Source organism: Microcaecilia unicolor, chromosome 14 (genome assembly GCF_901765095.1).
Source record: "Microcaecilia unicolor chromosome 14, aMicUni1.1, whole genome shotgun sequence".
In the NCBI taxonomy this organism is placed as follows: domain Eukaryota; kingdom Metazoa; phylum Chordata; class Amphibia; order Gymnophiona; family Siphonopidae; genus Microcaecilia; species Microcaecilia unicolor.
The window spans coordinates 35,425,491-35,452,114 of record NC_044044.1 but is presented as its reverse complement, the minus strand read 5'-3'; the positions used below and the strand labels follow the sequence as shown (position 1 = coordinate 35,452,114).

Here is a 26,624-nt window from a genome sequence, read left to right as displayed (position 1 = left end):
TAACCTGTCCGAAGACCTGAATTCCTCCGACCTGCGCAAGTAAACCTTCAACTCTCTGCGCACATCCAATTTCGCCAAATGACGCTGAGAAGCATCCCCAGTCCGGTCCCCCAAGACCGGCAACGAAATCACCTGATTGACATGAAAGGAGGATACCACCTTAGGCAAAAACGAAGGGACTGGACGCAGCGAAACCTTTTCCTTAGAAAACCACAGAAACGGAGGCCTACATGAAAGAGCCTGAAGTTCTGAAATCCTGCGAGCCGACGATATAGCTACCAAAAAGACCACCTTCATAGTAAGGTCTTTTATCGAACAAGACTCCAAGGGCTCAAAAGGAGAAACCGCCAAAGAGTCAAGAACGCTATTAAGATCCCACTGAGGCACTACCGGCTGCTGAGGACGACGAAGCAACTTCACCCCCCTCAAAAAAACGGACCACATCCGGGGAAGATGCAACCGACCTGCCCTGCACCTTACCCCGAAAACACGCCAAAGCAGCCAGCTTCACCTTCAAAGATGACAATGAAAGGCCCTTCTCAAAACCATCCTGCAAGAAATCTAAAATGCACGACACAGAAGCTGTCAAAGGGACACATGCCCGGTCCCAACACCAATCTTCAAATATGCACCACACACGTCAAACGTTTGCGAGACTGCAGCATCGTCTGAATCACCTGAGGAGAAAACCCTTTCCTTCTCAACCGTTCCCTCTCAAGGGCCACACCGTAAAAGAGAACCGAGCCGGATCCGGCATGACAACTGGACCCGGACACAACAGCACAGAGCTCCCCCCAGCCGCAGAGGCTCGCCTTCTAACAGGCGTATCAGATCCCCGAACCATGGCTGATGCGGCCAATTCGGAGCCACAAACAACACCGGACCCGCAAGACATTCTGTAGGACTCGACCTATCAAGGGCCACGGGGAAAATACGTACAGCAACACCCGCTGAGGCCACGGAAGGACCAACGCATCGATCCCTTCCGCTCGCGGATCCCGACGCTGACTGAAATACCGAGGAACCTGAGCATTCTGTGCAGACGCCATGAGATCCACTACTGGCATTCTCCACTTTAGAACTATCTGGTCGAACACCGATCAGTGCAGAGACCATTCTCCGGGGTCCAACATGTGTCTGCTTAGAAAATCCGCGTTCACGTTGTCCACCCCGGCCACGTGTGCTGCCAAAATCTGCACTAGATGCCTTTTCGCCCAACTCATGAGCAGAGCCGTCTCGATTGCCAACCGCAGACTCTTTGTACCGCCCTGCTGGTTGACATATGCTACCGCTGTCGCGTTGTCGGACATGACTCTTACCGCCTTTCCGACCACACTTGAGCGAAACGCCAACAGTGCTAGCCGAATCGCCCTCATCTCCAACCGGTTGATAGACCACTGAGCTTCCTCCATCGACCACTGCTCCTGCGCGAACCGACCGAGACACTGATCTCCCCAGCCCAGCAGACTGGCATCCGTTACCAGAATCACCCACTGAGGAGGTTCCAAAGGCATGCTCTTTTTCAGATGGGCCGAGCACAGCCACCACTGGAGACTGCGCCGAGGAGCCCCCCTCAATGGCAACCGCAACTCCAAACTGTGTACCTGAGAGACCACAGGGACAACAGAGCCGCCTGAAGCTGACGCATATGCGCCCTGGCCCATGGTACTACCCTCTATTGTCGCTGCCATGAGGCACAGAACCCGAAGGTACATTCGAACCGCCGGACTCTGAACGGACATTAACAGCTGGACCTGCTACTGAAGAGAGGCGATCCGAGAATCCGGCAGAAAAACACGACCCACTGCCGTGTCGAACCGCACTCCCAAGTACTCCAGACTCTGCGATGGGATCAACTGACTTTTGACTACGTTCACTACCCATCCGAGCGATTCCAGAAACACGACCACCTGAGCCGTAACACTGTGAGACCGAGACTTCGCCCGGATCAACCAGTCGTCCAGATACGGATGCAGCAGAATTCCCTGCCTCCGCAAAGCCGCTGCTACCACCACCATTATATCTTGGAGGTGCGTGGAACCGTTGCCAGACCAAAAGGCAGAGCACAGAACTGAAAGTGCCTCCCTAAAACAGCAAAACGAAGGAAACGCTGATGGGCCTCTCGAATTGGCACGTGCAGATATGCTTCCGTGAGATCCAGTGATGTGAGAAATTCTCCATGACGAACAGCCACTATGACCGAGCGCAGAGTCTCCATGCGGAAGGATGGCACCTTGAGCGGCCCCCATTGACCCTCTTGAGATCTAAAATGGGTCAAAACTGGTCCTCCTTCTTCGGCACCACAAAGTAAATGGAACAACAACCCATTCCCTGCTCGTGCCGAGGAACAGGTACCACAGCTCCCAACTGGATTAAGCGACCCAGAGTCTCTTGAATAGCCTTTAACTTGACCCGAGAGTGACAAGGAGAGGAAAGAAACAGATCTGGCAGCGGGTGCTCGAACTCAAGCGCATAACCGTCGCGAATGACCTCCAGCACCCACTGATCTGAAGTAATTTGGGTCCACCCCTGATAAAACAGATGAAGTCGCGCCCCGACCTTCACCAGAGGCTGGACCCACACACCTTTATAAGGAGGACTTACCACCATTTCCGGCACCTCCGGAGGAGTCCCGACCTCCTCGACGACCCCCTCGAAAGGACTGCGTCCACTGGAAAAACCGGCTTTTTAGAAGGAGATACAAATCTGCCCGGCCTGTACCGCCTTGCGTCCTTAAACCGACCTCTAGCCGAACCCCCTCGACTAGCCGACTTAGGCCGTAACTCCGGCAACTGTGAGACCTTGGTATCCCCAGGACCACTCATCAGTTTATCCAAGTCCTCTCCAAACAACATAGAACCTTTGAAAGGTAAAGAACACAACTTTGCTTTAGAGGCCGCATCTGCCACCCAGCCCCTAAGCCAAAGAGCCCTGCGAGTCGTCACCGCCAGAGCCATATTCTTAGCCGAAGCCCTTAGCAAATCATAAAGGGTGTCCGCCAAAAACGAAGACCCCATCTCCAATTTGGCCAGCTCCTGAACCAAACCAGTCCTATCTAACGCAGGCTCATCCAAGAGCTTCTCCGCCAAACGGAAACAAGCTCTGGTTACCAAGCCCCCACACACCGAGACTTGCAAGGCCAAAGTCGACAAATCAAAGCTGCGCTTCAGAAAGGACTCTGGCTTCCTATCCTGAGGATCCCGTAAGGTTGTACTACCATCCACTGGAATGGCCGTAGCCTTAGTAACCACTGCATCCACAGTATGTGGTTTCAGCAGGGCCAAATCTTCCGGAGGCCAGGGATACAGCCGCGCCATAGCCCTAGACACCTTACAAGCAGCCTCCGGCACAGACCATTCCTGAAAAACCACATCTCTAATGTCTGAAGTCATGGGAAAGGTACGGGAGGCTCTCCGAATCCCCTTAACCAAGGGATCTACCTGGGGTCCCTCCACAGAGGGAGTGGCCGCCGGAGCAAATGTCAAAGTAGAGATCAATGAGCTCTAAGAACTCCTCCTTATGAAAATGTGAACCACTGAAGAATCTTCCCCAGGCCTTAGCCCATCCTGATCCTCAGACTCATCTAAGAGATCCTCCTCTCCTGGGTCACTCCAAACCTCTGATCCAAGCAGAGAAAGTATCTCCATAGGCTCCGAAATAGCCACCAGCGGGCGCTTAACTCCCACTGAGCTAGTAGCCTCCGGGGAACAAACAGCATGAGAGTGGCCAGCTCTCCAGGCATTATACCGAGATCAAACAAACTCAGGAGGGAAACCAGACCCCCCCCCCCCCCCCCCGATGCTGCTGAAGCCCAAACAACACTTCCCGCAGTCTCCGCGACAGACCCCCCTCGCTCCCGCGGCGGCAGGTTCATCACGTGATCTGCGGCTAAACTAGGCGCGCTTCCCGCCACACACGGGTCCCCTGGCGCGAGTACGGAACGCAAAAACCGCTCAGTCAAGGCCAACCCGGGACGCGCAGCCAAAATGGCCGCGTTTCCTGCCAAAACCGGCCCCCGCCGTTGCCAGCCCGGAATATGCGGTCAAATCGCCGCCCAACACCTCCACCGACTCAGGGGAAAGCACGGGGGGGCAAGAGCGCTGACAACATAGGCTCCCCACAAAATTTACATTGGCCACCTTTCACTTCAACGCTGCGCTTCACGCAAAACCAACACCTCGCCAGCTTAGACATAATGGCCGCGAACACAATAAAAAACAAACAGTTGCTTTGTGCCCTGACAGACTAATAGGCAAAACCGCCTAAGGCAAGAACGCCCTTAAAGACGTTTTATCTCTGGACTGTCACAAGAACGGCCAAAATAGCCGCCTTTTAAAAACATTTATTTTTTAAACCTCATTGCTGATGCCTAAACGTCTCAAGGGTACAGAACGAGGTCTGTAGCCGAGGTCAAGCAGTCCTCCAGAGGAAGAGCACAGGGGGAGGGACCCGGCCACCCGGGTGTGACACCCCACAGGGAATAAGCCCCTTAGGACTTACACCCTGTAATAGAGATCCAAATGTGGGTTCTTTAACATTTACAACCCAACCAAGAAACCCCAAACGGGCCTACCAGACTGAGTACATGGCACAGGCTGCACACATCTACCCTCTGCTGAGACTGAGAAAATACTGGTTAGTAGAAGGTCTGCACAGGCTACTTGAATAAGAAGTTTTAGTGTTCTCAGTCTCCCTCTGCTAGTAGGAGTGCATAACCCAAGCGTCTTGAACAGTCTGGAGGATTGTTGACGAAACAAATGTTTGGTTAGTTTTAATATTGATACCTGTTTGATTTACCTGTTATTGTTACTATATTTTCACCATATTTTCCTCTTACTGTTTACTGTTCAATTTCTTCACAATAAACCTTATTAGTTTATTGACTCTGCTGTCCTGGACTGACTCCTGGTGGTTGTGTTTTGGTCTGTGGGAGCTTTCTTGGAACTGTGGGACCCCATGGGATTGTGGGCCCCAGTGAATTTAGAAACCACTGTGGGACATAACTCGCAGGTGGGACCAAGCAGGCAGGTGGAAGGGCGTGGAAGGGTATGCCAGGGTAGAGCATGTGCGCGGGTGGTAGTGGACCTGAGCAACATTGGGACATACCCTTTAGGTGGCCACAGGGTTAACGCCCCCAGGTGGGCCCTAGGCATTTTGTGACAGTACAAATAGCTACAGATGTGTTCAGTAACACATTAGAGACCAGTTCTACTTACTGTTGAGCCTGAAGAGCCACTGTACAAACCCAGTCAAGGGTTAGTGAAAGTGCCTAAGTCATTACAATACCAGATCTTTATTCATACCTGTGCCGATGCTAACCACGGTGCCTAGGTCCTCTGCTCCCTTCCTCATGATGATGGCAGCCAAGATCTTCCTTCCTAGTAGGCTGTGCTGAATGCATGCAGTCAATGAGTTGTAACGCTGGTGGCTCAGCATAGCTAGCTGATCATGTGTTGTACTGCCAGACACGGGAAGCTAAAACCAGAAAGCAAGATAATATTTCTAAATCTAGCAAGGATGGTAAATAAATATCAAAATCCTATGACAAAATGTTGTACAAAATAAGTTACATGGTTACAAAATCCATACCCAAAAGGATTTACAATTTAAATCTATGTAAAGGGGGGGGGGGGGGGGGGGGGGGGGGGGGGGGGGGGGGGGGGATGGGACTTATATACCACCTTTCTGTGGTTTACATATACAAGTACTTATTTGTAACTGGGACAATGGAGGGTTAAGTGACTTGCCCAGAGTCACAAGGAGCTGTAGTGGGAATCGAACCCAGTTCCTTGGGATCAGAGTCTGCTGCACTAACCACTAGGCTACTCCTCCACAAGTTTACAGTATTGATCAATAACAAGTATCTTGGGCAATGCTTCTCAGCCCTTTACTAGTGGTACATTATGACGAAACAGTGGGTTTCCAAGCATATGGCCTGTATTATTTTATGAAGTGCATTTCCCTTGTTTGGCAGCAGATGGTGACTGTCTTTCGTTTGTAAAGTTGTTACAGAACTGAGTTTCCTTTTTCCCACTGAAGCTGTAAAGTAACCTTTTAGTCTCAGTTAAGTAGACAGAGAAAGACCTCTTTACCGAGGCCCTGTGAGCTGTTGCATTTCATAACCTGAACTTTCCAGATACTACTTAGATAGTAAACAAAAGTTTAGACAGTTTTATAATTGATCCATATTCAGTTAACTGTTATTGCCTGTTACATTTCCATCTGTTTTATATGGTTCACTGTTCAAGTTCTGTGATAATAAACCTAAAGTTTATTAACCCTGCTGTCTTGGACTAAGAATCTTGGTGGTTTGTGTTTTGGTCTGTGGGTGCTTCCTGAGGGTGTGGCTCCGGTAACCTAGAAATCAATGGGGAGTAACTTGAGAGTGGGAGACTAGCCCAGAGGCAAGTGGGACCCAGCAAGCGGGCTAAAGGGTAAGCCAGTGTAGAGAATGTGCACAGGTAGTAGCAGACCTGAGAAGTGCAGGGGACAGACCTTCCAGGTGGCCACAGGGTTAGCCCCAGGCGGGTGCTAGGCATTTCACGACACACATCTATGCATATTTATCTCTTTTGAAAACCTAACTGGCTGATATTCCTAGAGGAGGTTTCACAACACAATGCCCATTCGATCTGTACTGGCTAAGGGTCAAGCTCATCCCCATCCTTACCATCCTCAGGGTGAAAGTATGCTTCCATCACATCACACACAGACTCTGCACTGACTCCAGATGAGATCTATTTATTCCTACAGAAGCATTACCAGTATGTGTTCTGCAGGCTGAACATCTTAAAGTATATTACTAGCTCTAATACCTATTCAACAGTTAGCTTGGTTCTAAGGGTTACATATTGCAGTTAGCACAAGCTATTGAACACACAATACAAAATTTTGCTTATATTGACTAAGAGCAAAACAGATTATCAGACAGATATATTCTTAAAGAAATTCAACTGTTGAAGAGGGGCTACAGTGCCTCACCTCCAATCTTGGCTACTATTACAGGTTGCACATGAATTAGCTTAGAACCATGGAGCAACAGAAAGCAACTCCACTGTGGGCTCCGCCCTCCCCCCCCCCCCCAAAAAAAAAAAAAAAAAAAATTGGACATAAAGTCACATGATAAACTGTTACCAAGGTCAATAATAAATAAAAGGCCACAAAACCTCTACATTGGCTTATTTGTATAACCATATTTCACATCATCGGGGAATTCCTTTCTTCAACTCCGAATTATCTAATATGTGCCTGTGTACAAAAAATCCCTGACAAGAGCCCCACTGTTTCATTATGCTGAGGAGGAATGAGGGAGTGCTCTGCCCAGGACGAAGTGGGCACCTCCTTCCCCGACAACAGGTATGAAGATGAGATTGCTTCTTTACTCCATCGAGCAATGGAAGCTTTGGACACCGCCTCCCCTTTCCATGATCCTCCGAACAACACCCAGAGACGGTCGGATTTCCTAAAGTCGGGCATCCGGCAGACTTAACAGCGCAGCGCCCGACGAACATCCAGCTGTTCCAACTCATCACCAAAAAGAAGCTTCTCCTGGAAGGGAAGCTGACTCAAACACACCTTGGATGCTACATCCGCTGCCCAGTGCTAGAGCCATAAGAAGCGGCGCTCTGCAACTACCACAGCCAGGTTGTTTGCAGAGGCCCGAACTAAGTCATACATGGCATCCGCCAGAAAGGTGGTGCCCATCTCCAAATTAATGACATCAGCAGCCTCATGAAAGGAATCAGCAGAGACATCGGGAAGACGCAAAGCCCAGCGAAAACACTAAGCAGGTCAGAGTTTAATAGTCCCTTTTACAGGAGCACTGCTCAATAATTCTCAGTCTCCCTCTGCTGGTTGCACAGTACCCACTTCATCAGGAATGGTCTAGAGAAAATGATAAGGAATTAGTAGTAATAATGTGTATAATCTCTAGCAAGGGGACTAGCACATCGCCGGAGATCCAACAAATTCCATCGGGAATGAAACTGGAGCAACAAGGCTCGGTCTTCACGAGCATAACGAATCTCCAGACTAGCATTAAATGTCCCCTCCCAACAGAAGAATTCCCTCTATATGTCTTGGGAGCAAGTGATCCAAACACTGCACAAATTCCTCATAGTCTGCATTGGGAGAATAAACATTTATAAGAGTATAAGAATGACTGTCAAAGAGGAGCACTAGCAATATGTATTGGCCCGCTGGATCCCTGACCACCTGTTTCGCTTGCCGGTTTCCTAGAGGCTGCTAAAGCCACCAACACACCCTTAGTTTTACTACATAAGGTATTAGAAACAAAATACATGGAGGGATACTTAACACATCTGCAGTATCATTCATGGTCCTGTCTCAAGTGTGTTTCCTGTATAAGTGCAATGTCCACTTTTAAGCACAATTCTCAGAAGAGGAAACTACGCTTTGTTGGCGAGTTAAGTCCCTGCACATTAACGGACATCATAACAAAGTCACCCATGCGTGTATTACAGGTAGATAATTGCACACGGCTTCAACAGAATATCATAAAGATGGGCACATTTGAAAGACAGTTTTCCCCAATTTCCTAGATACCACAGCCCCGTTATCACCCCTTATCCCCACCCCTTGCTAGAAAAGCATGGATTTCCTCCATATAGGAGCAAATCCACAGAAGGAAGAAGAGAGTCATGAGCACAGACCTTATAGCAGCACCAAACACAGTACAACAGAGTCCCCACTAATACTGGAGCAAAGGTCACCAACAGTGCCATCTCACCAACCAAGAATGGAGTGCAGGATGCACAAAAGGAGAAGTGTTTCAAACAATCTCCCCAGTCCCTATGGTGGCAATAACCCTTAGACCACTGTCAGGGAAAGAACTGCATTGGTACAAAGACCTGCACTCCCAGCTGTTCCCAACAAACATAGCAGCACTGCCTGGCCAGCCCGACCATGGGTTCACTTTTCTCTCCCTGGCACCTGAATGCTGGCTTCTTGTTTTGTTTAAAAATCACTGGCTAATAGCCAAACCTAAAATGGGAAAGAGGTGAGAGAAGACTCAAGACTCCTCCAAGTGACCCCTCGATGTTATATCAAAAACCACTATTGCTGGGGACCTCTCTGCTCAACTGGCCACCAACTCTCCAGCTGGGCCAGGAGCTTTCTCAAAACAGTCAAGTGTTTGTTACCCTCAGCTGCAGACAAAATACTGAAGAGCTCAGGCTGCATAATGCACTTACAGGGCAGAGCTCATAATACATTTTTTCTGTCTCCATCTGCTGGTTGAAGTGCATAACCCACAGGTTCCGCACTGGCTTGGTGAGGGCGCTGAGGAACGAGAAATAAATTTAAAACAAACTGTAATGGAACGGAATTCATTGCCAGAGAATGTGGTAAAAGCAGTTAGCATAATAGGGTTTGAAAAAGGTTTGGACAAGTTGCTAAAAGAAAAATCCATAATAAGATGGACTTGGCAAAATTCACTGCTTATATGTGTGATAAGCCGCAAAAAATATGTTTTATTCTACTGGGATGTAGCTAGGTACTTGTGACCTGGTTTGGCCACTGTTGGAAACAGTGGTCTGTGCCATGCGCTATACTTTCTCTTCAGGGTGGTTTGTGGAACGATGGCAATGAAAGCTCTTCTCACCTCATTCAGGCTTTCTCCAGTACGGGCTGCTTTCTCTGCTTCTCCAATCAGTACTCGAAGGGCTGCATCTGCTGCTTCTTGTTTTGCTTGTTTTTTGTTATGTGCGCTAACCGCTGGGAACCAACGTCCTCCAACCTTAGCCTGAAAGACAAATCTAGTAACAAGAAAAAACAATTACCTAGACAGGTAAAAAAAAAAAAAACATTTACTTTACAAGTGATCTAGTAGTAAATGCTGTCAGTTTCTCCAGCTACACAATGGTTTCATGATGAAACTAGCTGGAAAGGAGTAGAGAAGTAGAAAGAAATATCTTCATTCAGCTGATTAATCGAATTCTATACTAAAAAGTAGCTATATTCCTAGAGAAAAAAAAAGTCAGCACTGTATTTATGGAACAACACAAGACCTAACCATCTTCCGAAGGCTACTGAAAACAGACCTTTTCAAGAAGGCATACCATAAACATCCATCTTAAATACTATATAATAAAATTATACACGATCTATACAAAACTGAACTTTTATCGAATGACTGCTTAACCTCTTTGCTATTAATGATCAAGCACTATCACTTTAAACCTAAAGTCGAATAGGGTTATCTCTATAGTCGACAACCTAATGTATGTTACAATCCAATTTATTACTCAGGAACTTCTTGCAATACCATAATGTATTCTTCCTTAACATGTACGTCTGTTCCTTATATATTATGTTCCATGTATGTTATCATGTATGTATGCACCTTAACGCAATACCATCTGTAATTCTGTTACCCGGAAATGGCAACCGCCATTACGGCAAATGTAAGCCACAATGAGCCTGCAAATTGGTGGGAAAATGTGGGATACAAATGCTACAAATAAATAAATAAAAAACTACTGGATTTTTGGAAATTTGAGTAAATATGCCAGGAAAATTACAGAAAGAAGTGGTTCGTAAGGGTTAGAAATTCAATGGGAAAGAGTCGAACCATTTTAGAGATAATTTCAAACAGTGTAATCATGGAAAATATATTGAAATAAGCTGCTAAACACACATATTTGAAGAGCGTGACCGTATGCTGTCATTCTTTGAAGTGCATTTATAGACTCCGTCTTGGAGGAAATCTATCTGCTGTTTTTTTGTCCTGTTTTGCTTTAGTTCGCACCACATTCAAGCCCCTGACGCAGCCCTTGTGGGCGAAACACAGTCTGTGTTGGGGCAATTTTACAATAAAGTTTAAACTGTACTACTGATTGATCTGCTTTGTCTCCACAAGAATGGTCAACTGCTTATTTGAACACTTTCTATCTCTCCATTTCAGCCAATTTGCTTGAAAATGGAGTAAAAATACCCATAGATTGTTACTGCTTTCCCTCCCAATGTGGAGAATAAATGCTGGAGAGGGTGTGTGTTGGAGGGTACGTACAGACATACGTGGTGGGAATGCCCCCAAATCAAGCAAACGTGGGAGGACTATGCTAAGCTATTTTCTGACATATGCTCTATTCCTATTGTAGCTGACTCAGCTCTTTTCTTACTCCATGTACTGTTCCACAAGAAGTAGTAAAGGTGATGTCACCTTATCTGGCGTCTATATGGCACGATGCCACAAGACACAGACTTAGGACTTTTCACCATGTATTTATATACTTGGAGCCTTTGCATTTTCTTTTCCAGAGTCCCATTGCGGATCAGGACACTTGCCCGATTCTATTTTGGTCCTTCTAGGGGGAGGGAAGGGTATGGTGGGTTTTAGGCAGATACTATAATGTTTTTTTTCTTGTTCTCAATGTACATTGTATTGTAGAAGTTTCTTTATAAAAGCAATAAAAAAATAAAAGAGAATCCCACAAGGCATCCTGCCTGTCCTCCACAAGCATTAAGGGATGAACTGGACGTGTACATGGCTTCTTTGTGAGTGGGGGCAGTCCCACTGAGCCCTTAAGCTTCCGGGAGGGGGAGGGGGGTGTGGCACAATAGCAAAAGGCAGCAAACCACTGCCCGTGCCACTTTCCTCCTCTAAAACCCTGCATACACAGGCAGTAATAAGGGGACCCAAGGCTTCCCACCTGGGCACCCCCTGTAGAGACTGGCCTTGCATGCTTCACGGCCTCGTGGGACACCCCCCCCCCTCTCAAACTGCCCATCTATAGCCACAATGTCCCTTGTGGTTGGCTGCATTTGAGCCAAGACGGCTGCCATTCCCACCAAAGTAAGGATTTCGTTGGCCAACTGAAACTGCTCAGGATCAGCTGGGAGCAAAGACTGCTCTGCCAGTTCAAGGAATGAAAGACAGCAGAAACTGTATGTAGGGCAGAGGGAACCAGCCACAGTACTAATCCGCACTCTTGCCTGCTAGCAATCAGTTCATGTGACCAATAACAGAACCTCCCAACCACACCCTACTAGCCCAAGGGTCTCGGACTACCTGCATATAATATATGTAAACCATTTTTGGTTGTACCACTGAAAGTCGATCAAATCCATGACACCCCCTCCTCCTGGGCTGAGCATTAAGACACCACTGCCCTAAAATTGATGCCTGAATCAAGACCCCTTTTTGTTTTTACCATATTGCCCAGCAACTAAGGTAAACGTTTGCCCTATTCTTTATTTTTTTTTTTAATTTTCTTTCTTTGCAAGCGCCACCTGAGTTAAAGGGAAGAAACCTGCTACCCCCTGGCTGACAGGGGCCCCCACATAGACCTCTGCCAGATTGCCTCAATGAGCTGAAGTCCACAGGCCAAAGCCTGAAGCTGAAGAGTCTAAAGTCCTCCTGGCTTGACCATGGTCAACTTCTGGAAGCAAAGCCCTACAGCACTCAAAACCTTGACAGATACAGGAAGTGTACTGTGCCTCACAGAGTTCACCCTATTTAGCATACCAGACGTACCTGCACCATCTGCTGGAGGTAGACAAACATTGAGGGTTTACCAGCCCTTATACCAGTGATGTCATTAGTTTGAACCACTGGTTGAAATCACTTTCTCTACCTCCATCTGCTGGCCAGGAAGGGTCAACCCGCTGCTTTTCTGAACTGGTGTGGCAGGATATGGAATTATGGCTTAGGACAAAAAGTTAAGAAATTGTAACTCCATAGTGCCTCTACAATTATTTGTATTGAGAGACTTTCTTGTGGATTTATTTAGGTCAGGGAAGTAAGCAGCACATGTACATTAAGTTTTCAAGTGTACAACATTTTGCTGCCTCCTCTACAGACTGCACAGATAGGCATACAAGTAGGCAGATCCATTAAAAAAAAAAGTGTACAGGAAATTTCAGCAAGCTTTCAGAGTTAAAAGATTTAGATTCTGTAAAGACTTCTAGAAAGGTTTCAACTACATTTGAAGGATGGCACTCCAGGAAAAGGTATTGCATTTTACACTTCTGGCCCTACAGGACTAACGTCTCAACTGCACAGACAGAAAACCCCTTTTAAGCAGAAAGAGAAACATAGGACTGTATACATCAGCACATATATGGTTAAGAAAAAGGCAACATTTGTGCAATAAAAGCCTCAAGATGTTCAAATGTAGCATATCCTGCTCATGTCAACACATATATATATCAGTATGAGTTCCTGCACTCACTTGGGGTCATGGGGTGGTCCAGATTGATCAACCAATTTGAACTCAGCAGCAAATCCGTTGGCACGTGAGTACTCCAACAGGCCACTCACAGGATTTGCATTCAGGTACTTGATCAGATCACCAACGCTTGTTGCCTTTGCTGCTTTCAGTTCCTCTTGAGTCAGTTCAGTCACAGAAGAAATCAGCAAGGAACTATCAAAGGAATGACATTCTACACGAGGCTAAAGCATTAAAAAAAAACAACAACTTCTCAATATCTCAACCAACACACATCTGTTTCTATGATGGTACATCAGTATTGCTAGCAAGAACATTTCATCAACACCAAAAGCACTGAGCAAACACTCTTTTTCCAGCCAGGAAGTCCTCACTAACTGGGTTAAGAAATACAAAATTTCAACAGCTCATTATTCTCTTAAGCAATGAAAAACTCAACTGGCAATTAGTTGAAATAGACCAGTTTGACATAGCATAATTTTACTGCTACAACCAATAAACTAAAATATTGACTTTTGTTAGCATAACTTCTACTTTTTACTCCTGTTACTCCTGCAATGAAGGTTGAACTCTTCGTCCCAAGTTACTTTGCTTGTTTTTTTAAGTTTACATGGTTCTGACCCTGAGCACTCTTCTTTCCAGATTCAGGTACGGTCGCCTATAAGAACTCTACAGACAATAGGAGTACGATTTAGTGAAGCTGTATACCTATAATGGTGCATACAGTAGGAAAAACTCAGCTACAAAACTGGTGGTAATGACATACAGGAAGACACACACAATTACAGAACTCAAGAATGCCGAAACCCTAGACCCCCCCCCTCCCCCAAAGCAAACAGCTAGGCGAACTTAGTAAATTCAGTGGTTATATGCATTCTTGAAGTGGAAAGTTTTGAGGTTAGATTTAAGTCTGTTGTAATAATGTTCAAAAGGGCAGCAGGAAAAGTGTTCCAGAGAGTATAGAACCTGGTGCACTAAAACGAAACGAAAGCAGATATGCTTGAAGGCTGGCACTATAAGGCAGCTTTGTTGAGAATATTTATTTAAATTTTTTCTAGACCATACACAATTAAAATACCATAGAAATAACAAAGGAATTACAAACTTAACATACAAACTAAAAAAATATTGATCTCTGCATTACATCACATGACTACTACAGCTGCTTCAAAAATATGCTGTCACAAATAAACGAGTCTTCAGATATTTCTTAAACTGCGTCAAGCTGCCACAAAGGCAAAGTTTAAGTTGGTCAGGAAGTGCATTCCATAGCAAAACTGCTGTCAACACAAAGGCCATAGCCTATGTGTCAGCATAATGTGACCGATTCACAACATCCACTGAAAGTCTCATAGCTGTTTCTTATCTCAATACCCATCGCGGCTGATAGACAAAGATTCCTTCAAATGACATGGGGCCATGAGATACGAAGTCTGATCAACAAGTGTTAACTTCTTAAATTGGATCCTTTCCAACATGGGTAATCAATGTAGTTATATCAAAAAGCAAATAAAGAACAACAACAACTCCAAAAGGGGAGGTGGGCAGGTTGGTGAGAACAATCAGCCTGCTGTCCTTGGAGAATACCAGTTACAGGTATCTTCGCTTTCTCCGAGAACAAGCAGGCTGCTTGTTCTCACATGTGAGGTATCCCTAGCCCCCAGGCTCACTCAAAACAACAAAATAAGGTCAACTGGGCCTCGCAACAGCGAGGACATAACAAAGATTGACCTACGAAAAAACATCAGAGTGCTGCCTGGAACAGAACAAAAAATGGGCCTAGGGGGGTGGAGTTGGATTCTAAACCCCAAACAGATTCTGCAGCACCGACTGTCACATCGGGAATCCTGCTGACGGCAGTAATGAAATGAGAATGTGTGGACTCATGACTACATCGCAGCCTTGCAAATCTCTTCTATAGTGGCTGACTTCAAGTGAGCCACCGACACTGCCATGGCTCGAACACTATGAGCCATGATATGACCCTCAAGAGTCAGCCCTGCTTGGGCATAAGTGAAGGAAATGCAATCTGCTAGCCAAATAGAAATGGTATGTTTCCCAACAGCGACTCCCCTTCTGTTGGGATCAAAAGAAACAAACATTTGGGCGGACTGTCTGAAGGGGCTTATCACATAGAAGGCAAATGCTCTCTTGCAGTCCAATGTATGAAACTGATGTTCAGCAGGGCGGGTATGAGGACGGGGAAAGAATGTTGGCAAGACAATTGACCGGTTCAGATGGAACTCCGACACCACCTTTGGCAGGAACTTAGGGTGAATGAAGTATTTGACCTGGAAGGTCATTTTCTTGGTGGCTGTTACTTCAGCTCGTAGAGTCAGTGAGCTTCAAGCCTTGGTAGTGCATGCTCCTTACCTCAAGTTTCATCACAACAGAGTAGTCGTGATGAAACTTGAGGTAAGGAGCATGCACTACCAAGGCTTGAAGCTCACTGCCTCTACGAGCTGAAGTAACAGCCACCAAGAAAATGACCTTCCAGGTCAAATACTTCAGATGGCAGGAATTCAGTGGCTCAAAAGGAGGCTTCATCAGCTGGGTGAGAACGACGTTGAGATCCTATGACACTGGTGGAGGTTTGACAGGGGGCTTTGACAAAAGCAAACCTCTCATGAAGCAACTAAGGGCTGTCCGGAGATAGGCTTACCCTCTACACGATAATGAAAAACACTAATTGCACTAAGATAAACTCTTACGGAGTTGGTCTTGAGACCAGACTCTGATAAGTGTAGACGGTATTCAAGCAGGGTCTGTGTAGGACAAGAGCGAGGATCTAGGTCCTTGCTGTCACACCAGACGGCAAACCTCTTCCATTTGAAAGAGTAACACCTCTTCGTGGAATCTTTTCTGGAAGCAAGCAAGACTCAGGAGACACCCTCTGAAAGACCCAAGGAGGCGAAGTCTACGCCCTCAACATCCAGGCCGTGACAGCCAGAGACTGGAGGCTGGGATGCAGAAGCGCCCCCTCGTTCTGAGTAATGAGGGTTGGAAACACTCCAATCTCCACGGTTCTTTGGAGGACACCTCCAGAAGAAAAGGGAACCAAACCTGACGTGGCCAAAAGGGAGCAATCAGAATCATGGTTCCGCGATCTTGCTTGAGTTTCAGCAAGTCTTCCCCAGCAGAGGTATGGGAGGATATGCATACAGAAGGCCCTTCCCGCAATGAAGTAGAAAAGCATCTGACGCTAGTCTGTCGTGGGCCTGAAGTCTGGAACAGAACTGAGGGACCTTGTGATTGATCTGAGTGGCGAAAAGATCCACCAAGGGGGTGCCCCACTCTTGGAAGATCTTGCACACTATGCGCGAGTTGAGCGACCACTCATGAGGCTGCATGATCCTGCTCAACCTGTCGGCCAGACCGTTGTTTACGCCTGCCAGATACGTGTCTTGGAGAAACATGCCGTGACGGTGAGCCCAAAGCCACATTTGGACGGCTTCCTGACACAGGGGGCGAGATCCGATGCCCTCCTGCTTGTTGATGTAGTACATGGCAACCTGATTGTCTGTCTGAATTTGAATAATTTGATTGGACAACCGATCTCTGAAAGCCTTTAGAGTGTTCCAGACAACTAGCAACTCCAGATTGATTGATCTGAACAGCTGATTCCTGGAGGGACCAAGCTCCTTGAGTGTGGAGCCCATCTACATGCGCTCCCCACCCCAGGAGAGATGCATCCCTTGTCAGCACTTTTTTCACCTTCCCTCCTTTCCCATCTACATGCGCTCCCCACCGTTCCATCTCCCTCTTACCCTTCCTCTCCAAGTTACTTGAGCGTTCACAGCCGCTGCCTTGATTTTCTCTCCTCTCATGCCATCCTTGATCCGCTTCAATCCGGCTTTCGCCCTATACATTCGACTGAAACAGCGCTCACCAAAGTCTGTAATGATCTATTCCTCGCCAAATCCAAAGGCCATTACTCCATCCTTATGCTGCTCGATCTAGCCGCTGCTTTTGACACTGTCAATCATAGTCTTCTTCTTGCCACACTGTCCTCGTTTGGATTTCACGGCTCTATTCTTTCCTGGTTCTCCTCTTATCTCTCCCACCGTACCTTCAGAGTATATTCTGGTGGATCATCCTCCACCCCTGTCCCACTCTCAGTTGGAGTTCCTCAGGGATCTGTCCTTGGTCCCCTTCTTTTTTCCATTTACACTTCTTCCCTGGGCTCTCTGATCTCATCTCACGGTTTCCAGTACCATCTTTATGCCGACGACACTCAGCTCTACCTCTCCACACCTGACATTACTGCTGAAACCCAGGCCAAAGTTTCAGCCTGCTTGACTGACATAGCTGCCTGGACGTCACACTGTCACCTGAAACTGAACATGGCCAAAACTGAGCTTATTGTCTTTCCCCCCAAGCCCACCTCGCCCCCACCCCCATTCTCTATTTCAGTAGATGGCACCCTTATCCTCCCTGTCTCATCTGCTCACAACCTAGGAGTCATCTTTGATTCCTCCCTCTCCTTTTCCTTTAACATCCAGCAGACTGTCAAAACCTGTCGCTTCTTTGTCTACAACATTAGCAAAATTCGCCCCTTCCTCTCTGAATACGCTACCAGAACCCTTATCCAAACCCTTATCACCTCTCGCTTGGATTATTGCAATTTGCTTCTCACTGGTCTTCCGCTCAGCCATCTCTCTCCTCTCCAGTCTTGTCCAAAATTCTGCGGCACGACTTATTTTCCACCAAAATCGTTTTACCCACAGTAGCCCACTCCTCAAGTCACTTCACTGGCTCCCTATCCGCTTCCGCATACAGTTCAAACTTCTCTTACTGACCTTTAAATGCATCCATTCTGCAGCCCTCCATTACCTCTCCTCTCTCCCTACATTCCTCTCTGTAATCTCCACTCGATGAACAAATCCCTCTTGTCGTCCCCCTTCTCCTCCACTGCTAATTCCAGGCTTCGCTCCTTTTCCCTCGCGGCACCTTATGCCTGGAATGGACTTCCTGAGCCTGTACGCCTAGCTCCATCTCTACCTGTTTTCAAATCTATGCTGAAAACCCACCTTTTCACCACTGCTTTTGGCTTCTAACCTCTACTCAATTCCCCTATCCTTGTTCCTTCTCATCCAGTACTTTCCTTGCCCTTAATTGTCTCGTCTGTCTGTATTTTTAGATTGCAAGTTCTATTGAGCAGGGACTGTCTCTCTGTGTCAGGTGTTCAGCGCTGCGTGCGTCTGGTAGCGCTATGCAAATGTTAATAGGGACGTCCCAAGGTCAAATTGGATTGAACTGTCCACCACTGAAGGGAATTGTGAAATTCAGAAGACAGCTGGATCGCATCCTCTAGATTCCCTGCAGCTTGATACCACTGGGAAGCTAGGGTCCATTGAGCAGATCTCAGGTGAAGGCGGGCCATGGGCATCACATGGACTGTGGAGGGCATGTGGCCGAGAAGTCTCAACATCTGCTGAGCTGTGATCTGCTGAGACGCTCTGGCCAAGGAAACTATGGACAGAAGATTGTCTGCCCTCGCCTTGGGAAGATAGGCGCGAGCCATCTGTGAATCCAGCAGAGCCCCCCTCCCGTTCATTTCTACCTTTTTTTTTTTTTTATTTCTTTCCCTATCTATATATTTGTCTTTTCTTTTCTCTATTTCAGTTTTTGATTTTATTATCATTTTTTTAAAATAATTTTTTCCTTTTCATCACCGCTGGTCAGTACCATGATACAACCATCACTAATCACATACCATTCATTCAGCATACTTTTGACAAAGTAAAGCTTATGTCACCTTTAAGATAAATTACCTATTTATTTTTCACTCTTTATATATATGACGTATATAAGGCAAGTGTTTTGTCGCTAATATTTTTGACCATTGGTTTTAATATATGTTTTTATCATTTGTCCATAATTTGTTTATGATTATTCTTTTTGACTTATATACTCATGAATACAAATAGCCATGCGAGATATGTATGTATATATTCTTTGTCGTATCTTTCTTTCTATATATTTCTTATGTTTAAAAAAAAAGTAAGTGTCTTTATGGTACATACAAGGCATATTTCTATTATGTTATTATTACTTGTTTCGCCTTACTCGAGATGATTTGCATATTAAAGCAAATAATTTTAATATTTTTTTATTTTAATTTTCAAACAACTATACGATGACATTATTATATATTTGTATATGTAAGGGTAATTGTCTCTTATTTATTTCATTTATATTTTACATTTTTTGAGAGCATATACATTTTATTAACGCAAACAAATTCTGTTATGAGAGCTTTCTGTATGTGTTTATACTCTGTCATTTCCAATACAAATATATATTTTTTATATATTTTAACATATTCGTGCTTAAGTTAAAGTCTATAACATAATTCTATGTCCTAATATTCCTTTTCTTATTCTTTTTATTCTCATTTTATATGACGTCTTCATTTTTTAAACTGTAAATACATACATAAATATGTTTTTTTCTGTAGACTGCTGATGCAGGCCTAGCAGCCGAAACACAATGTTTGTGTCCAGTCTTTTGATTTAATAAACGTTTGTTTCTTGAAGAATCTACCTTTCCAGTGTTTGGTTTCTTTGGTCAAACATCCCACTCTCTCTTCTATCTCCCAATGTCGATGCCATCCCCAGTACCGATGTCGACGCCGAGAAATCAGTCAGAGCTTCGAAAAGACGGTCCCGAAGAGCTCTTCTCGACGCCTGTGTCCGCTTTTTCAAGCTGAGACAACTTACAAGCGTCTGGGCGATGGTCGGGCCCAAGGCACTGGATGCACCATGCTTACTGGAGATCGACCGCTGGCACCGAGCACACTTTTTGAAACCGCTGGGAGTCTTCAAGGACATGGGCGGAAAAATCGCAGCAGCAAAATCAAAAGGTTCAATTGTGCCAAAAGAGGGGCACAAAATGAGAACCGCACGACAAAAGCAGAAGGGGAAAAAACAAGAATATAAGGTTTGTTTTTTTTAACTGTAAAAAGAAAAAAACGAAAGAGGCAACTAAAACAAAAAAGAAAAGGCAAATAAACAGCGCTAAGACGCCAAAGTCTTTCTCTGGGCCTGAGGGAGAAAGACAGACACATAGCCGCTCTCCGCCGCGGAAAAAAAAAACTGAGGCGGGAACGGATGCGCGGTGTGAGTCCCTCGCGCTCCGGAAGCTGTCACAAAGCTTTTTGGATTTTTGTTGGGAAAAATGCTCCATTCCTGGGCCGCCGACCCACATGTGAGAACAAGCAGCCAATCCAGGTCATAAGTACCTGGCAGAATCCCAAACAACAGGGTTACAAGAGTTTTAACTATTCTGTTTAATCAATTTCTGAAGGATTCGTCAGCCTGAAGTTAGATTTGTATTCATATTAGCTTGACTGTACTTTTGTGGGACTTGTCCCTATATCTTACTTTTGTGATCCGCCTTGAGCCTCTATAGGTAAAGTGGAATATAAATGACCATATTAGATAAGATGCCTTACCTTTGGAGTGGGACTTTTTTTCCCCTTTTTTAAGTCGCCTGGGGATCTGCGGCACACTGGGGGTGCTTTGAAGTCTTACAGTGCCATGTTTTGTGCTGGGGGGGGGGGGGGGGGTATAGGATCAGTGGGAGGCCTGCTGTGTTCCCTGCTGGGGAGGAAAAAAAAAAAAAAAAGAGAACCCTCTGAAGTAGTGGAAAGCAGAGAGTTGGAGAGACGCTGTACCTTCTCCAGCTGTGCTGAAGCTGGTTCCTCAAGGGAGGAGGTCTGTGAAGTGTCAGGTCACTTCTCCAGCAGTGCTGGTACTTTGCCCTAAGAGGAGATGGGTGGGTGAGGCAGTCAGCTGTGTGTGTGGGGACTTCCTTCTGAAGCTTTCCGCTTTGGCTAGATGATGCATCTCCCCCACCCTTCAAGAGGCTTGGGATGTACAAGGTCTTCCCGTTTTAAGTTGTTTTTTTAGTGTGGGGGGGGGGGGGATTTAAAGGAGCAAGGAGAGCTGTGACTTGTCCAGTACGGAGAAGAGCAAAAACTGAAGCAGGCAAGAGGAGCTATACCAAGCGTGGGAACTTCCATGCAATGCTCTGCAAGCCAAAAAGGCTTACTTAGCTAGAGGAGAACTATGGCAACACGGCTTTGTCAAAAGACGTTACCATCAAGTATGCTGTTTATCTGCGAAAAAATTAAGAGTCCACAACTCATTCCAGATAGCCCACAAATACCTGTCAGGCAGTAACTAGGTTTGGATTTGAACTGACCCAGTAATTTGAGTCATCCAGTCCTTCCATCATTTATTTGCTGAACAATAACAAATCATATAAAGTGGTATAAAAGCTAAAAACAAAGGAGATGCATTAAACGGTTAGTTAAACATATCGTAAGGCTATCTAAAGACAGGATCATAGTGACAGAAGTGTAAATCTGTCAGCAGTTTTCTTATTAAGTTTTGCACAGCTGAATCAACACCAAAACATGACAAAAAATGACACCCCAACCTGAGTTATTAAGAAGTGTTCAGCACAAGTCAGGCAGCTAGTGTTTTCCAAAGTTTTCAGACACAGTGAAAAGAAATTGCTTTAGTTCATGCATCTTGCAAGTCTGTCCGAATATTACCTTTTCGGGATACTGGATTGTTGCGGATTCCCCTCGGAGCACCCTGACAGCTGCCTCTGCTGCCATTAGTTTTGCCAGCTTCTTACTGTTTGCAACCACTGTGGGGAATGTCTGGTTGCCTATTTTTGCACAGTATGTGAACCTACGACCACAGAAAAGAAAGAGCACACAGCATTCCAAATGGTCAACAGCTCAAGATAATTGCTTTCAGTATTTTTTTATTCATTAACTTGGTCAAATATTTATATTTCACATTCTCTCAATACTTTAATTGTATTACATACAACATAGTCTAAATCAAATAAAAACCAAACAGAAATAAACAGACCTAATTAAAAAAATCTGACCAGTCCAAATCATATCACTGTCCATCTTGTTCATTAGTTACAGTCTAAATTTGTGTCATATGACTGCTGAAAGAGAAAAAAAGTTATCAACTCTCTTAAATCATCCTATTGTTTGAAACTCCCGTATTTGCACAGGGACCAATTATAAAAAAAAACACAAAAGGTCTGTATGTCTCTAGTCTAACAGAACTGGTAGTAGAAACGTCACAACCTCTTATTTTGGAGGACGATATATTTTCAGATCTGATGATACCATCACTGAGACCTAATTATACAACACCTTAAAAATCAACAGTAAAACCTTCTGCTCAATTGGCAACCAGTGTAACTTCTTTAATACTGGTGTGACATGGGAAAAACACATACGTCAAAGACTCTTGCTATGATATTTTGAGTCACCTGTAATTTTTTAACAAATTTTTAGTTATCTCATCCCAAAAATCTATTGTAATAATCAAAAGATGGACATACCATGCCCTATACCACTTTACGGAAGTTATGCTTAAGTAAATCCCTCAACTTCCTAACAATTTTCAACTTGAAAACAAAACTTAATTTATTCTTAAAATTTGTGTTTTCATGGTCAGTGATGAATTATTCATAACCCCTATGTTACAAAAATATTCTCTACAATTGCAATAGATATTGTACCCATTGAAAAGTGGGAATGGGGCATCCTGTAATGGATAACTAGAAAAGCAACAACATTTGGGTTTTAGCCACAATCAATTTTAAATGGTTCTTCATCTACTGCTCGTTAGCAGTCAACACAGTCCCAACACAGAAAAGCATTTCTCAAATGACTGATCTATGCCAAACAAACGTTTTAAATATCAGCATAGATTATCAAATTCAAACCTAAACAGTACAGTAACTTACATAAAGGCAACAAAAACGATATTAATACTACCGAAAGACAATCTTTGTGCGACACCAGAACAACATGCTAATTCAGAAGATCTAATACTGTCCTTCATCACACACAACTTCCAGCACTAAGAAAAGAGTTAAACCAATTCAAAACTGTACCATCAAGCCCAAGTGCATGCAGACAATTGAACATTATTTCATGACTAATCATGTCAAATGCAGCTGACATATCAAGCGTAACCAGCAGATACTGACTAGTACCCTTATCAAACCCCACCTTGACTAAATCAAGAAGGGAAATGAGCAGTGTCTCAGTAGTGTGTTGGTTCCTCTTATCTAAGACTTCTGGGTATCTAGGCAACCTACCAGCTGGTCATAAACTACCCTTTCAACCACTTTAGCAAAAAAGGAGAGTGATGACATTGGCCTATAGTTGTCAACTGCATTATAATGAGATGTTTTGATCTTTATAACCAGCTAAAGCAAAGCGGTTTTCAAGGACACCAGCATAAAGCCCTCTTGCAGGAAATTAACCATCTCTGTAAAACCAGTGATAAATGGATCTTTCAGTGTTTTAATAATAGAAGGATGTACCAGATCCAATCTACACAACTGTGGATGGGGAAGGGTGATAGAGATGTTGAATTCGGGAGTGGTGGGGGAGAGGGAGAGAGGCCCGGCTGAACCCAGAAAGGGAGGGGGAGGATCTGCCGGCAGGGGCAAAACCTAGGCACCAGGTCAGATATTTTAAGTGCCATGGCAACTTGGTGCCTGGGGTATGTCGAGCCCTGGCCTAAAATATGCATCTTTCATTGACATTTTAATAGGTCACAGCTGCTACTTCAACGCATTTGGGCTATGAAGCTTGTGCAGAACACATTTGTCACAATAAATAACCATTCAGGTGGTTTTGGGGACTTACAGAGAGGAGATGCATTTTATTCTCTTGCAGAATTGTCTAGAGGACCTGCAAATCTTAACATATGAATATAATTTCCCCCAAGAAAGAGATTGGTAAACTGTATCCACTAGACATTTTTGTCTTTTAATGCAAGCACACGTTCACATATTTACAGCTCCATTTTAGATACAACACACAAACTGGAATTGAGATGTCTAGGTTGGAATGCAACAATTTTTACGTAGAAAAGGATCTGCCAATGTAGAGTCTATTTTTAAAAATATACAGGAGAGAACATAAGTGCTCCAGTTACACGTGGTTACAAGCATCAATTTCTACACAACATCGCAACACAACACACAGGCCCTTAAAGAAAACTGACCAGAGTACTTGAAGAAAAGGATCTCCCCCTACACATCTCCAAGGTCACTAAGGTCCCCCCCCAAGCAGTATCCCTAACCACATCCTCTCCAAAGGGCATCAAACGATATGATAATGAAAGAACTAACTTCTAGTCACCCCTCAGCTGCACATACTATAGCAGGACATGTTTATTCACTCCTACCCTTAGCTAAGATAATGTTCAAGCACCATTTTGATTGAACGTGCAAGTTTCTTTAAATTAGAGTAACAGGAATAAGAAAAAAATGGGACTTTATGTGTACCATCTTTGCTTACGTCCTATGCTGTCTATTAAAATGTTTTACTGCATATTGTTGACATTGCATCGTTGTATACTATGCTGTATTTTCTATTTTAGTTTGAATATTATTACTGCTGTAATTGTCTATCGCTTACACTTGATTTGTTCAAATCAAAGCAAATCTTATATACCACCAAACTCCCCTTTTCCAGGGTTCAGTGTGGTTTACAATATATATCTACTATAATAAAAGGCACCTCCGACGTTCTGAAGCTGACTCTGTGGCTTCACTCAAGGGTTCATGGGTTTCGTGACGGTGTAGATCGCTCTCTGCCCATGTCTCTCTGCCCTGCCCTTGCGTTTAAACATGATGACGTCATGACATCAAGGGTGGGTAAAACACCGTAACGAACCAACAAAACCTTCAAGGAAACCATGGAGTCAGCTTCAGAAAGTTGGGAGGTGCTTAAAGTTTTGCAATGGTATGAGGAACACTGCTGGGTGGCTGAAGGGGGGGCAGGGGAGAGAGCAGAATTGCTGGGTGGCTGGAGGGCGGGCCAGGGAAGATGAGAATCACTGGCTGGCTGGAGGGGGGGGGGGGGAGGACAGGGGAGAGAGAACAATCACACACATACTCTCTCTCTCATACACACACATACAGTCTCACTCTCTGTCACACACACACATACTCGCACAGCACTGCCACCCACGCAGAGGGGGGGAGAGGCAGGGTGTCCTGAGACCACAGAGGGAGGGGGAGGTATCTCTGTCACACACACACACTCACAGTCAATGTCTTTCTATCTCAAACATTGTACCACATTCACTCTCTATGTGTCACACTCGGTCTCACACGCTCTCTCGGACTCACAGAGAGTCTGTGTATTGCACACATACTATCTCACACACAGTGTATCTGTGTGAAACACACTCTCTCTCACAGTCACTGTCTCTCAAATACGCACTCGCACACACTCTGTCTCACACACACACTCACACCGACTTACTCTCTCTGACACACACACACACTCGCACATTCACTCTCTCTCACACAGCCACTCACACACACTCTCTCAAACATACACACTCCCAGGAAAACCTTGCTAGCGCCCGTTTCATTTGTGTCAGAAATGGGCCTTATTTACTAGTAACTAATAAAACAGGCCCGTTTCTGACACAAATGAAACGGGCGCTAGCAAGGCTTTCCTCGGAGTGTGTATGTTTGAGAGAGAGAGTGTGAGTGTGTTTGAGAGAGAGAGTGTGAGTGTGTGTGAGAGAGAGATAGAGTGTGTGAGAAAAACAGAGAGTGAGTGTGTGTGGGTGTGGGGCTCCAAGTTCCATGATCCCCTCCTTCCCTCTCCTCCGAGTTCCAGACCCCCCCTTCCGTCTGAGGTGCAGGCCCCCCTCCCTCTCTCTCCTCCCCTCCGAGTTCTTGGCCCCCCCTCCCTCTCCTCCCCAGCGTGTTCCATGCCCCCCTTTCCTCGGAGTGTGTATGTTTGAGAGATAGTGTGTGGGTTAGAGATGGAGTGTGTATGTGAGAGAGAGAGACAGAGTGTATGTGTTTGTGTCAGAGAGAGAGAGCGTGTGAGAGAGAGTGTATGTGAGAGACAAAGAGTGTGTAGAAAGTGAAGACTTCAAGCCTTGAAGCATTCGTGCGCTCTGTAAGGCTCCATCTCCTCAAATGACGACACGTAGTTCCGGAACGTTGCAGGAATGCTTCAAGGCTTGAAGGCTTCACTTTCTCAGCTTCAGAATGTTGGAGGTGCATTTTATTATATAGGATTATTGTTGCTGTACACCACCTTGAGTGAATTCCCTGAAAAAAAATCGGAAATAAATCCTAATAAATGTGTGTGTCACCATTTTAGAAAACTACACACCTTCCCAAGCTTTGATAATGCCTGAGGGCATTTGCCATTACTGCGTTCCAGGAGGACAGAAAACACTGGGGATTAAGGTGATGACCATCCCCTAATCCCTCCAATAGAGCACTGCACAAAGTGAGCAACTTTCTCCATTCTAATGTCATCAGGAGCAAGTATAAATCCTAAATTATTTTCAGAGGACATTCTGAAATTCGGAATGTACTTTCTCTTTTTGCTAGGCCTAG

At 45.1% G+C, this 26,624-nt stretch overlaps 1 protein-coding gene across 4 annotated transcripts in view; it reads right to left on the bottom strand.

The window, feature by feature from the left end:
* Positions 1–26,624, bottom strand: part of ADAR (adenosine deaminase RNA specific) — a 57,651-nt gene that overhangs the window by 20,237 nt on the left and 10,790 nt on the right. For all 4 annotated transcript variants that reach the window (XM_030186410.1, XM_030186407.1, XM_030186409.1 and 1 more), the window contains 4 exons: positions 21,754–21,895; positions 13,194–13,414; positions 9,623–9,776; positions 5,304–5,475 (listed from right to left, as the gene is read on the bottom strand). In XM_030186410.1, coding sequence (XP_030042270.1) covers positions 5,304–5,475; positions 9,623–9,776; positions 13,194–13,414; positions 21,754–21,895 — 689 coding nt within the window. The remainder of the gene's footprint in view (positions 1–5,303; positions 5,476–9,622; positions 9,777–13,193; positions 13,415–21,753; positions 21,896–26,624) is intronic.